At 42.2% G+C, this 14156-nt stretch overlaps 1 protein-coding gene across 1 annotated transcript; it reads right to left on the bottom strand.

Annotated features, from left to right (window-relative positions):
- Nucleotides 1-336: 336 nt before the first annotated feature.
- Nucleotides 337-13438, bottom strand: cdc42ep1a (CDC42 effector protein (Rho GTPase binding) 1a). Its single transcript, XM_061094389.1, has 4 exons — nucleotides 13206-13438; nucleotides 8237-8333; nucleotides 4710-5650; nucleotides 337-2107 (listed from the first exon to the last, which is right to left on the bottom strand). Exons 3-4 carry the CDS (start codon nucleotides 5179-5181, stop codon nucleotides 1374-1376), a joined length of 1206 nt encoding a protein of 401 aa, XP_060950372.1. The 5' UTR covers nucleotides 5182-5650; nucleotides 8237-8333; nucleotides 13206-13438; the 3' UTR covers nucleotides 337-1373.
- Between the last annotated feature and the right edge of the window lie 718 nt (nucleotides 13439-14156).

The following is a 14156-nucleotide window of genomic DNA, read 5'->3' as shown; positions in this document are numbered from 1 at the left end:
ATAAATGAATCCACATCCAAAAAAAGTCTGCCAGTTGTTTTTCTTATGTTTTTAGGTTGTATTTTTTCCATAAATCGTCACCATCACAGTGTTGATGTATATGCTGGCAAATGATTTTATGGACCTCAAGGCTGAATTGAGGTTTGACGGCTCAGTTGTCTCCACCCAAAGTCTGTTTTTCACAGAAAGGACGATGGCTGTGGTCAGTTTCAACAGATTTCTGTGGCATCAGCAGCTTTTAGCTCTTCAACTTGAAATCTTTCAGGATTTCAATTCAGTAATGCATAAATGAAACATGTTATACATGAGAATAAATGTAAATAAAACCATATTCAGTCTCATTAAAAACATGTTTATTGTGAAATTATATCATTGTATTATATCATTGGTACTGACTGCAGCATATGGATGTGAATTGCACTATGTGCTGCAGGTGCTCTTACTGTAGGTACATCATTATAGGAGGTCAGTTGATATCTTCATGTCGAGTTGTATAAAAGAATATATAAATGACAGTTCTTCTATAAAAATCAATACAGGAGTCGGACTTCATATTCATTTGATGATAAAAGGTGCACTGAGTAGCTATAGAAAAGGTTTGCAACAATAAATGAACACGTATATGTATGGTTGAGGCTTTAATTGCTTCTAGCAAACGCCGGTATTAACTCATATTCCATCAGTCCAACAGTTCAACAGCTGACAAGTTCCTGTGGTTTATCTTCTGTCTGACGAGGTTGATCCTGAGATTCCAGATCTCTCATGAGTTCTCTTCCCTTTTTTTTCTTTCCTGGCTTTGTATTCCTGAGTGAAAAGCTGACGAGAGATTGTCGTGAAGGCAAAGGGTTGTAGTAAGATTAAATCTATTCTTCTAATCCACCCTTCCTCTCTATCTTCTCATCGGAGAGACGGACTTGCATAGAGAATCTTTTCCCCTCTTGCGTGAGGACTTGTATTATCGCATGTATAAAGTGAATGACAGGTTTAATAGTGTTTCCTCTGTGTTTGCCCCACAACCTTAACCACATTCTCTGGTACATCCTCTCTTCTCACTCTTCTTTTTGGTTTCAGTCTTTTTGGAAAAACGCGGTCTCCCTTTCTGTGCTGCGTTTGGAAACTTGCAGCATTAAGTCTTTCACTCCTTTAAAATACATTCAGCCACAGGTATCAAAATTGTACATCCTCGAAGAATAATGTTATAAAGGTAAAAGATGCAGTATGAAGGATACTGAATGCAGGTTGTTGTGTTCAGGGTTGTTCTGTCAACAGAGCCAGCCTCGTTGACCATTGCAACATTTTAGATGATTGACTTGATTGGAATTGCAGAAGAATCAAATGTTTGGGTTAAATGAAAAATCTACGATTTGCTGAGCTCAGACTTTGATTTCATCCTCGTCGTCCATGTAACTGTAAGACATTTTCTTCTTGTGCTGGCTGATGATCATCATCTCTGAGTCAGCAGCCTCCCCCCCACTCTGTCCCTTTAAGTGGCTGACGCCATAATGGCGTGCGAGCATATCCGTAGCGCTCTGGAACCGCTCACTTTCCATCCCCAATCCCAACCTGACTTGTTCAGGAGACTCCATCACCACATCAGGCACTTTAACACAAAGACTGACTTCGTTCTCCTCCACAACAGTTTCCTCTTCCTCCCAGTCGGCCGCGTGCGGGCTCTTCCTGCCGCCACACTCCTCCCTCAGCAGGGAGTCCACGTAGGAGATAGTGGCCGAGTCCATCTCCGATCCCTCATTGGTCAGCCCGTACGCTGAACCCGCCTCCTCTCGTTCCCAGGCGTGGCCTTGCTCGTCCGAGTGGCCGTCGATCAGGCCGAACACCTCGCTCATGAGGGAGGGGCCGAGGTCAAAAGTGAAGGTGTCCAGGGAGGTGAGGGAGGGGAGCGAGTCGGAGAAGGCGGTGCTGGTGCTCGTGGCGGGTTTGGCGTGAGAGGTCACAATCGTGGCAGAGCAGGTGGACAAGATGGCGTCGGTGGGGTCGGTCAGAGAGCCTCGGTGCATGTTGGGGGAGCAGGAGGTGGGGAGGGAGATGGAGGGCTGCTGACGCTCCGAGCGGGAGAGACGAGGCAGAGTGACGAAGCCGGACTCCAGACCTGAGGGACACACAGAGGTTGAAATGTGAAATCAAAGCTGAGGGTTTTCTGTTTCCTGTACATAACATTTTGACAAACATACTGTGTTGTCAGTGACCAAAACACAAGTCGTGGTTTTATGGTGTGAGGTTGTCTGCAAGAAAGCAACCAAGAATATTTCCCCATTATTGCACATTATTCTTTAACCATAACGAGTTACACTGAAAAGAAGCACTTTGTAGCTGCTGTTCTGAAAATTGCTTTATAAATTAAGTTATTATTGTTATATTGAGTGGGATATAACCACAGATACTGTTAAAACATAAATTTGGGATTTTATAAATTGAATTAATTTTACAACTGGACATAAGAGAAACTCAACTGAAAACAATTCTAAACATACATTCCAAAACAATATTTTTAAATTCTTCACGTTGTTACTGTTTTCACTGTTTTTAATTACATGCTTATATATTTACACTTTAATATAATAATACCTTTGTACATGAGTATAAAGTCAATGAAGATCTTTTGACGTTCAACATTAGCATACACCTCCAACAGGGGGCGGTGTAAACCCATCGGAGGACATCCTGTCTACAGACTATGACAAGTTGAGTTGTTCTACTCTTAGAAGCGTGAATCATCCGTCCAAACCTGCGAGATCACTTAACAAGTCACACGCTCACACTCGGCTGCCTCCACGATCCAAACGGCTAAATGAACACAGCACATCTCAATGTCAGACGTACAGGCAGGGCCGAGAGTCTGGAGCTTTTCTGTTCCCGCCAAAGAAAACGACGTGTGAGTTCAGATATTAACACATTTTAATCAGAGAATAAGACAGAAGTCACGATGGAAACCAGCTTCTAAACCTGGAGAATCTCCACTCATCCATGTGCCGGGATGGATAATTACTGAACAGTAACGTAGTTTATGTAAAATATTCTGTCATGTATTCTGAATATTGTTTGATCACCTTCAAATTCAATGTTTAAGATTATAGCTAGTTTATTAAGTTCACACAACTAGAATGTCACTTAGTAGGTGGTCCCCTTATGGAACCATATTTAAATTCACCAGATTATATCAATTCCCTGAATATGCCAGATTTTTGTCATTAGGACCCAGGAATTGTTCTCTGAGAAATCAACGAAAATGTTGCAAAACGTTCTGTCTGGCAATGTTAGAGAATGAAAAATGAAATCCTAGAATTTCCCCCTGATCTGGATCATTAAATTAAAATCAAACACAGATGAAAACAACCTCTTTGGCAGAGGTGAAATGTAACTGTATAAATACATGGATCTCGTCATCCAACTCTGGAGCACATTTCTCAGAAATTCACATGCACACACACACACACACACACACACACACACACACACACTTACACGCACACACACGCACACACACACACGCACACACACGTTGTCATTGGTCATCGTTGGGGACTTAACATGGACTCACATTCATTTCCTGGATACTTGCCCTAACCCTAAAAATAACCACTACATACCTAAACCTAACCTTTATTCTAAACCTTAAATAAATCCTCTTTTCACTCTGAAACACACACACAAACAACCGCACACGGGGGAGGTCGGACTGCCTGAGCCGTGAGTGTGGTGTTAATGTGGGTCAGTTAAACAGCCTCTCAGACAGTTTGTTGCCAGTTGTGTCTAGATCTCTGTGTGTTATCAGTACAAGCACTGCTGATTATGAGCCAAGGTGATTCATAAGGACATCTGGACCTAATCTGTCTCCAGAACTGATGGATGAGTTTCCCAGAGGCTCCACAGGCAGTGGCCACTTCCCTGCAGTTACCAGTTTAACGCTGACGCTAGCTCATTTAACCTATGACTATGTGGTTTTTTTCAATGAGCAATGTTCTTATTTAATTACGAAAAATACCTAAGGATCATTTTTGGATTAGGCGACATACTTAATAGTTGAATTACTGGTCATAATAAAAGAAATGACATCATATCAAGATATGTCCAATGGAGATAAGATGCAACTTGTTTCAAGGAATTCGATTCAGAATTTAATCCAATCTGAAAGCTTCTTTCAACTATGTTAGGGGGCGAAATACATAAAAAAGCCAGAAATTATGTGGACCTGTTATTATATTAGAAACTTGATCCATTGTTGACGTAAACATATCGATCAGAGCAGCTTAAATGTCCCCCTCCAGTTAAAATCAAGTTTTTATGTACACGTTAACATGTCTCCCTGTTCCCTTTATGTAATAAAAACATATTTTGAGCATTATTACAGATCAGCACCATGGCTGAGTAGTTCCACCTTAACACTGCAGTAAATGAATGCCAGTTTAAAAACGGATTCATAGAGACAGGGTTTTGTGATGTCACAAACTTAAGAATCCAATCCTCTCAGTTTGTGGGTGGGATGAACAGGTGAGCTGTCCATATTAGCATATTCATAGATCCCAATCACCAAACGAGGAAGGGAGGAGCAGAGTTTAAGGCCACGTTACGGCCACAAGGGGAATTTATTCAAAACAAACCTTTGGAAAATGTAATTTTGAGGAACAAAGAACAAAGGGGTAATAATAAGCAACAGGAATGGGACTCAAATAAAAAATCATTCCCAAACTCACCGTAAGAGCTTTTCCTCTCCTCTGGCGTACTTTGAGAACTGGGGAATAGCACTTTGGTGGTGGGACTCCCATTAGACATATCCACATCCAGCCTGGGAAGGGAGATGGCGTTCTTGATGATGGGAGAAACGGGAGGAGGCGGCGGAGACAGGTCCTTGGCTGCCTCTCTGGGTCGGTTGTCCGAGCCCCTCCTGATTTGACGGAGCGTCCTGGAGAAGAACGCTCCGATCTTGTTGTCAGGGCTGGAGATGGAATCCGTGTCCCTGTTGTTACTGTTGGCTGACCCCCCGTGGTTGCTGAGGAAGGTGGTGTCCCCGAACACGTCGCCGCCACGGCCCACGTGCATGGTGTGGCGGAAGTCTCCCAGAGGAGGGCTGATCATGTCCACTGTGAGGTCACTTTTGAAACGGCGCTTGCTGTGGGAGTGTGAGACCAGACCTTTCAGGCCCGACAGCTTTTCCTGAAGATTCATGGTCACAAGAAGTAAATGGCTTACGAACCACGAAAGAATTGGCTTTAATCCGACCGAGAGGCTGAACTTTAACTCTCAGATTTATGCAAGAATCCCTGACAGTTCAGTCCAAAGTACGGACCTGAAAAAAGGGCTCAGAAAGGGTGTTCCAAGATCTTCAAAACCATGTAATTACTAAAGCTGGAAAGTTGAAGCCTGCAGCACCAAATAGTTCCCTCGAATATTATCTTTGTTTATCGTGTGCGAGCCAAACTCTGTTCCATTCTTTGTAGCTTGTTGTTCTGCATAGCTGGCTGACTTAAACAAACATAAATTGAGGAGAACACTATGCAGTTGTGTTCCTGGAGGCAGCCGGGCCAGTTGCAGTGTGGTCAGGTAGCCTGACTTGCTTTGGGTTCTGGTTTTGTCGACATCAGCTCAGAAAATAGGTCCAGCTGCAAATGGTTGTGCGGTTGCACTGTGGAACCATCTATCGAGAGCAAAAACAGAGAGAAAACATCTATCTTTAAAAATGCAGACAGGGATGTATTTAATTTTGACAGATGTTGAGAGAAATGCATTCAATTTGCAGTTTATTCCGTGGACGTTGAGATTCAGGGAGAGATCGCGCTGTTTTTTTCCCTTTTCTGAATACTGTTAGTTGTAAAGTAACCTCACTGTGTTTTGGACAGATTGCTTTCTACAGGTTTTTAAAGATTCCAAAGGTCCACTGGTCTGGAACCTTCTAAATTTAGACCTGGGTCACTCTTCTGTGAAAACAAAAAAAAACAAAGTCTGCTAGTTATCCATGAAATAGGTGGACTTTAGGGGAATTCCTGCTTCCATTTTGTGCTGCGCTCTCTGGCGTGAAGGTCACACAGAATTCACTGTATATCTGACTGCAAAGACTTATCATGCTTTTAAAGCAGAGTCACAGGGCTCAGGTTTGTTTATAAACAGGCAAAGTATGCCTAGCGAGATAGGAAGAGATAATGAAAATCTGCTGATAACAAAACTACTGTTGCTACTTGGCAGCACCGCTAGACTGCCAGTGTATGGAGCCCCGAGACTGATGAACTGAAAGATCACACAAGTCAAAAATGTAGCTGAAAACATGAATCAATAATATTCTTAGTTCAAAATACAGTTGAGACTTAGATAAAAAAAATTGAGCTTTACAGTTTTCTTTTTACTTCTAGTCAGTTGGTAATAAGGAAAGTAGGAACAAATATACAGTGAACAAATAAATGTAACTTTTTTCATTTATCTTTCACTTCCACCTCTTGGGGTTTTCTAGGTTTTAGTCATAGTGGAAGTTTTTATCATGGATCAATTTCCTATTTTCATGCTACATATCCCATTTTTTTCTTCTTTTGAGCAATGTTAGTAAAGCAGGGGATTTTAGAATAGCCATGTCCTCCATACTTTAGTGTTATTGTATATATTTTTTTCATTTATCTTTCACAACCTCAAGTTGTTGTTACACTTCTAAGAGTTCCTATTTTTTGGGTCGTCTTGGAAATGTAGTCATTAATCAACTTCCTATTTTCATGTTACATGTCCCATTTTTATTTTTTACTTTGAGCAACAAGAGGGCTACACGGGTAGCTTTCCTGAAAAACCTAAATACAACCAATCTTTCCAGCTAGGAACTTAACGAAAACTAACTTAAGTAAACATGCATTGATGGAAGAGCCATATACATCAATCTGATTTAGTGTTATTGTCTAAACTACAGAACGCAATGTGACATTCAGTTGATGAAAAACATGGCTGTAACTTGTGTAATTTGCATAATATGAAAAAACAGATGGTTTTCTATTGTTATCAATATATATATATATTTATCACTTTATTGCTCAGCCCTACTTGTAACAGAAACTCATAATTTCAGCCAGAAAGCTAATCATTACTCAAATAGTAAGGTGGCTTGCTGACACAAATCAAACCAGCCTAACTTCTTCATCAACTTCTGTCTTCATAATATTCAATTCCCTTAACTGAAGCATTAGTTGAAGCTTTTCTGTTCAAGCTTTATATACATATATTTATATGCATTCTGTTATATCACTGCTTTTTGTCAGTTTAGGAACTCCCTAAATTGTGATGAAGGCAGGCGCCTTTTTTCCAGTGTTGTTCTTTGCCAGCAGAGTAATGGATATCCAATTCTAAAATATTTTGATAGCACAAAGCTGCCCCGACAAGGACCTCTGTTTCTCTTGAAAAAGCTTTCCACTGCAGCAGCTAAATGTCGACAGGCTTCCCACGCATCGCAAGGCCCCCGTCTGGCTTCATTAATGACCTGCTATGGCTCAGGTTCTGGGGATTGCGTCATGTCCAAGGCAGCCCCTCTAATTTAATGCTGACCGCACTCCCAGGCCCTCCGCTCCACTTCCCTTGACTGGGCGGTTTAAGAGGGGCATCTGGGAGCGGCGTGCCACATACCAGCGCTGAGCACGGCCATATCCAGACTCACAAGGGGACACCAGGGGCCAGTATAACAAAGGTGTGATGTCGAATCCGAGCCTGAGGGAAGCATGTACACGTTCCCATGAACCACGCTGAAGTGACGGGACACCTCTCTAATGAAAACAAGTCCCCATGACTGCAGACATTGTGCTCTTTTGAATAAGGGCAAATGTTTGTCTTTCTCAACCTCAGTCAAATTAATACGCCACAGTATTACAGGAATATACACAGGGCCATTAATTACTGTGCTTACAGAAAGCTCTGGTGTTCTGTCTCTGTCTGTAATCCTGTTAAAGACCTTTGACCACAACTCACAGGGGGTCGCTCCCTCTGACTCCTCTTATGTATTTGGACCCTCTGGGCAAAAACATATGCTCCTACCCGCCTGAATTCTCCCTCCCTGCTCTCTGTCGTTCTTCTATTTTTTTGCACTTACTCTTCTGTTTTGTGAGTTGTCAGATAAGCTGGCCTGAAGCACAACAAGAACAAAAGTACTCCAGCAGTTTTACTCTTTAAAAGGTAATAGGTCTAACGCGATAATCCCGGGAGCAGCCTGACTCCCTGGGTCTGGAAATATCGGAAAAGCACAGGGGCAACTCAGACATACCATGGATTATCTTCTAATCCTTCATCTCCTCCATTACCCCTGGTAGGGCACCTGCTCCTGGGTCCGGCCTGGTCGGCTGGTCCTCTGGTTCTGATTCCTGAGAGGAAACAAAGTACACATTGAGTTTGAAGGAGGGCTGCGACAGCAAAACAATATCAATAATTATCACAAAATATAAGATTTCTATAGCAATAAAACAAAGCTTTAATATACAGTATATAGATTTAATGGTCATATTAATGGTTTATTGGTAATGCATTGGGAAAGCACAGTGAGGAGGTATAACACATTTATAAAATGTTTTTCTGTTTATCAAGTTTTTGTTACTCTCAGCTTTAAACTTAAAAAGAAATAATGTGACAATAATCGTGATATAATTATCAATATCGACTTGTATAAAAATGTAATCTTGATATAATTTTTGTCCCAGTCAACCAGCCCTTGTTTGAGGAAGGAAGAAGAGACATAAAATATTTTTTTACTTTCTTTGACATCGTGAGATAGAAATCAAATCAGGTATGCTTCGTCGACTGATAAAATAAAAATCTGGATCTTAATCTTAATCCAGAAATGGTTTCCTTGGGGGTACACTTCTTGTTGGGCCTTGATGGGGATATGCACTCTTAGTGTCATTCTTTTTAAATACATGACAATTTATAGAAAACTGTAACAATACTTCATTCTTGCAGCTCTCAAACGTGCAATTTTTAGACCCTGATGTGTCAGATACTGATTGTAGTCCAATCTTTGCTTTCAACACTGCACTGGACAATCACACTGAAAACATGCAGAGGTGTGGAGAGACGAAACCGGGAAACCTGCTTTCACTTCAACACCCACAAACCTTCCAGGGAAACAGGCCAGACTTAGTGAGTGTTGATGGAAAAACTATTTTCTGTTACAGTTTGTGATGAGATGAATGAATGCATCCCTGTATTAAATCATCATGCTTAGTTCAGCTTTGAGCTCCAGTCTTACAATTGCCTTCTTTGGGAAAGTCACCATTCAGGGGATTTCAGCACATTCTCACGTCACAGACAGGCTAAATCAAATATTTCCATGTCACTGTGTACAGTATTTTCTTGAGGTGACTTCTCTGTAAGTAACCACAGCTTAATAGGAGCCGTGTGTGTTGTCCAGTGCGTGTGTGTGTGTGTGTGTGTGTGTACGAACACATTCCTAAGCAGAGCATCAGTCGGTGGAGTCTTTCTCTCGATTGCGACCATTAAACATCTTTATTCTCAACCTCACAACTGATTGAAACCACGTTTGGATTTCAATCTCCTTTTTTCTCCTTCATTCTCTCTTCTCTCTTTCTCTCTCTCCGCTTCCCCTCTCATTTATTTTCTATCCGTGCCCTCTTGTGTTTATTTCCTCCTCGAAAACTCTCCATTTTCCTTCTTTCTTTTTCCATAAAATTACAATTACTTTTTATCTTTGTTTCCTTTTCTCCTTCTCTTTCCCTCTTTTTTCCCCCTTTCCCTTCTTCCCCTGTTTGTCTTATTTGCTTTCTTCTCCTTCCCTTTCATGTCTTTCCCTTGTTTCTCTTTGTGTGTCTTGACTGACTTAGGAGGGCTGAAACAGCTTGACTACAACAGCTGTTGGGCCCACACACACTCTCACACACACACAGACACACACTCTCTCTGACACACACTCTAACCCACACACAAACTCACACTGTCTACTTTTGACGACTTTAACGGAAAAGTGTTTACTCTGCTACAGTTTGTCTGGAGCACAATCAGCAATGACTTTGTGTTTTATCACAGGTCCCCCCCCCCCCACCTTCCCGCTCTCTCACTCTCCTCCAGCGTCCTTCACTCACTAACCCCGCTAACCAGGTGAACAAACATACAAGATAAGGCTGCATTTTTTCAGCTCCCCCTTTGATTTTCAATTACATTCCTATTTTCACTGTCCACGCTCAGGTCCGAATCCAAGCAAAACATGGCTACACTTCCTCCTTAGCCAAGAAAACATTTTCATGCTTCAACAAATATCCATACCCTCTGAGACTCTCCTCTTCCTGTATCTACTGGAACCGACGGTCCCAATTTGCGCTCTTTGTTGCTTCTTCCTTTCCAAATATCTTTTCTGCGATCACACATTAACTTGATGCTTTTCTTCTCTTCTCCCCCTCATCTCTGTTTATTTCTCAATTGCCATGGTACCGGAGAGATGTTTGCACAAACTTTGAAACTGCTAAGTGATGAGAGCATACAGAAGCACTGTAGCCTGACCGAGACATTAGCATGGCTGATATGAGATCAGCAGATGCCCGGGTTGTGTGTATATGTCCGCTGATAAGTAACAAGAAATAACAGTAATTAAATGCTAACTATATTCTGTATTTGAGGTCACTTAAAGATAGCATCAGTAACTTGTCCACCAGAGGGCACTGAGAAGTAAAACAAAATATTTTGATGGCTAAACTGACAACTGTCGCTAGCAGATTTGACAAATTAAGCATTAACTAGTTTGTCTATTTTCTCATCACTCAGACATGAGACAGCACAGGTTATTGTTAGTTTCAAGTCTTGGTTTCATATCATATAGTTTCAGGGAAAACAGCGAGACTAGCATCCAGAGCAACTGTAATTTTACAACCGTCCAAATCATTTGTCATCCAAAAAAGTTCACATGTTGTCAAGTTTCAGACAGCAGCCGATCAATCAACAAAAAAACCTCTTCCTGGACTGCAGATTGAAAAACTATTACGTTTTATGGCTTTGTTCATTTTAAACTACATGACTACTTCAAAAGTTTGTTCACAGATTTCAAGATGGCGCTTGGTTTCCCTCAAACCAGCCAAAAGTCACAACATCGACCAGCTTGTTCCATGACCTGCTGGTTGTTGACCAGCTATTGATCAGTCCAGTGTCTAACAGTATATTCCTTCACAGGGGGTTCTATCATGTTAGGTGAAGGAGCTGTGGCCATTTGGGGATGACAGAGTGTGATCGAGCAGTTTTCCCAACATCAGCATGTGTGGCCCCCAAAACCCTGTGGTGTGAAAACAAATACAACAGCCGGATTCAGAGATCGCACCTCTGCAACTGACCCTTTTGCTGGTCGGTTGCGTCAATGACACCTAAAGGTCACAAAGGGTCCGCCTTGAAGGAATGTATAACTGAGGTTTAAAAAAAAGAAAGAAAGAAGACATTGAATAAAGTGGAAAAACCACAGGGAATGCCTGCGCTCATTTTCCTAATCAAGTGCTTTGACATGTACTGTATCATTAGAGAGAATCATGTGAGGTGGACATTCAGGAACCATATTACACACATGTGTTAATCATCTGGTGCTGGCTGAGTCGAGTGCGAACAGAAGGCCGACATGGAAATATCAAAGCATCGACTCAAGAAGGACAGACTCTACGCCTACTCTGTAGAGGGCAAACTGGGGGAATTACAGAGCTGCCAAAACAGGAAAAAGTCAAAAAATGTCACTAAGAAAGACTGGATCACTAGATGTTGTGTATTGGATTATGTGTTATTATCACTCCCCGTCCGTAATAACACGCCTGAAAACATAACTTGACCTTGGCATGCCCGTGTCGGTATAAACAGCGAAAACTCACATAGACTGCATGAATAATAGCCTGTCTCCTGTGCATCTAAACAGCTGTATATTTGTAAAAGTGTCAGCAACACTTGCGATTGATTATCAATTTTGCATTCAAGGCTAATGCTGGTTGTTTTCTTCTGGTAGAAGAAGAGACATGTGATAGGAGCCTGGTGAATCAGTAAAGGTTAAGTCCTGACTGAAAAGACCCAACCAGCAAGCGCTTGTGAGAGTCTATGACATCGCTTCCAAACATCTCAGTTTCTGCCTGTCTAGACTAAAACACAGCCCTGGAGTTTTCAAACTATAACCAGTAGCGTTTCCAAACTTCTTCATTTTAATCAGCTCCGAAACTCTGGAGCAGAGTGGACGCCGGGAAAATTCTTAGCAGAGTTGGTGGACTTTAAACGAAAGCGTGGATGTATCGATGTGGCCTGAGGCAGAATGGCATTTCATTGATCCCTGCTGTGTGTGTTTGTTTATTGGCCGGGGCAACCAGTTCTTCTATCCGTGTGTGTGTGTGTGTGTGTGTTTGTGTGTGTGTGTGTGTGTGTGTGTGTGTGTGTGTGTGTGTGTGTGTGTGTGTTTGTATGTGTGTGAGTGTGTGCGTGAAGGTGGTATTTCGGTGGCCACCCTCATGGCTCACTGGCAGGTCGTGGGAGGTCAAAAGGCCGCTGGCCCCCAACTTGTAATGAGTCCAACACCCTGCTCCCTGTTGTCCGCCGTAATTAAAACACTTCAAGACCACCAACTTTAACTTCATGTGTCACGTTCCACTCAGGAGCACATCTTGGTCATGTCGATGACATGTATTAAAACTGATGCATTATGTCATGCGTTACCACAGTAATTACAAGGCGGAGTGATAAAAAAATCAAAGCGCTGCCAGCAGAGCTTATTCGGACCAGGGTTGCAGTCGGGGGGGAAATAGTAATGATACGCTGCTGCCTCTGGAGCTGAATATAAATGTGTTGCATGAGCAGATTGGGTTTCATGTCTGGGATCTGAGAAAAGACTTACATCATCCAGAACAATAAAATAGTGTCTGATAACAGCCCGGCTTCAGTAAACACTTTCACAAGTCCTAATGGTTTTGCCTTATCTGAAATTAAACAATATGTTTACTTACTCTGACGTATTCAACACTGCTAATAATGAATCCCCTATAATACTTTTAATTGAACCTATTCACTCCACAAAAAAATTAAGAGATCTAGACAATAATAAAACACCTATAGAAATGTTGTTGACGAGACAAAAGGATATTATAGGATGTGGCAAAAAAGTTTCTATATGACGACCATAGACGATCAAAGCACATGAACGAGTCGCTTATTATCACAGACTCGTTGTGTGTCTTTCAGAGCAACAATTAAAAAAAAAAAACTGTGATCCGACTCACCGCAGCCGAACAGGAAGCTCCGGGGTAATAAGGGTTCCACAGTCGCAGAGGTGCTGGAGGCTTGAGGGTCTAACGGTGGTTCGGGTCCGAGGGAGCCGGAGGTGCAGCCGGACTGCCCCGCTGCTGCGCCGGGTGTGAGGAGCGGCGCGGCGCGGAGGGGATGGGGAGAGGGGCGGGGGGAGAGGAGCCGAGGGCAGGAGCCGATCACACACACACTGCACCAGGGGCACAGCACCTCCACTGGTTGTCTGTCTCCTGTCTGCCAAGTGACTGGTGGACACTGTCCGAAGCAACGAGTAGACAAGCAAAAAGAATGATGCAGCTCTTTTTTTAAGCAAAAGCAGGGGGCGATGTAACATGAAGAGGTTTTTTTTTACATTTTTAAGTCCCCAGATGCAACTGCAGAACCTTGGGGTGCTGTTTCTTTTTAAACCTAGCCAAACATTACTATAGATTTGCTATTCAGAAACAAACATTACTATAGATTTGCGTTCAGAACAAAAACAACCAGTTATATATAACAGATTGATTAGCTTGAAGGCTGACCATAATCCTCAACACTGCATAACAGTAAATATTACCAGAATGCATAGAAAATCATAAAGCATTTATCATTGCAGCAGCCCATGCCCTGGGAGTTGAGATAAATTTAGATTTCAAATAATGAAGATGTCGCCTCATTGGTTATTCAAATGTGAAACTGGAGGCAGTTTTCCCCTACAATCCGTCTGATTTTTTCCAGTGGCGGATCTAGGATTTTTATGAATTGGGGGGGCCTCACAGAAAAAAAATTAAATTCACTTGTTATCTACCACTATGCCGATGGAGGGGTGGGTGACGGGTTTGACCATGGCACAAAACACTTTTTGGAGTTTCAGGGGTAAACTAGGCTGACGTTGTCATACTCATTATTCTAGTCAGGATATGAGTCTGACACTGCTCCATTGGGCT

The sequence above is a fragment of the Limanda limanda genome, chromosome 21 (assembly GCF_963576545.1).
Source record: "Limanda limanda chromosome 21, fLimLim1.1, whole genome shotgun sequence".
In the NCBI taxonomy this organism is placed as follows: Eukaryota; Metazoa; Chordata; class Actinopteri; order Pleuronectiformes; family Pleuronectidae; genus Limanda; species Limanda limanda.
Note: the sequence above shows the minus strand (reverse complement) of the source record. Positions and strands in the feature narration are given on the sequence as shown.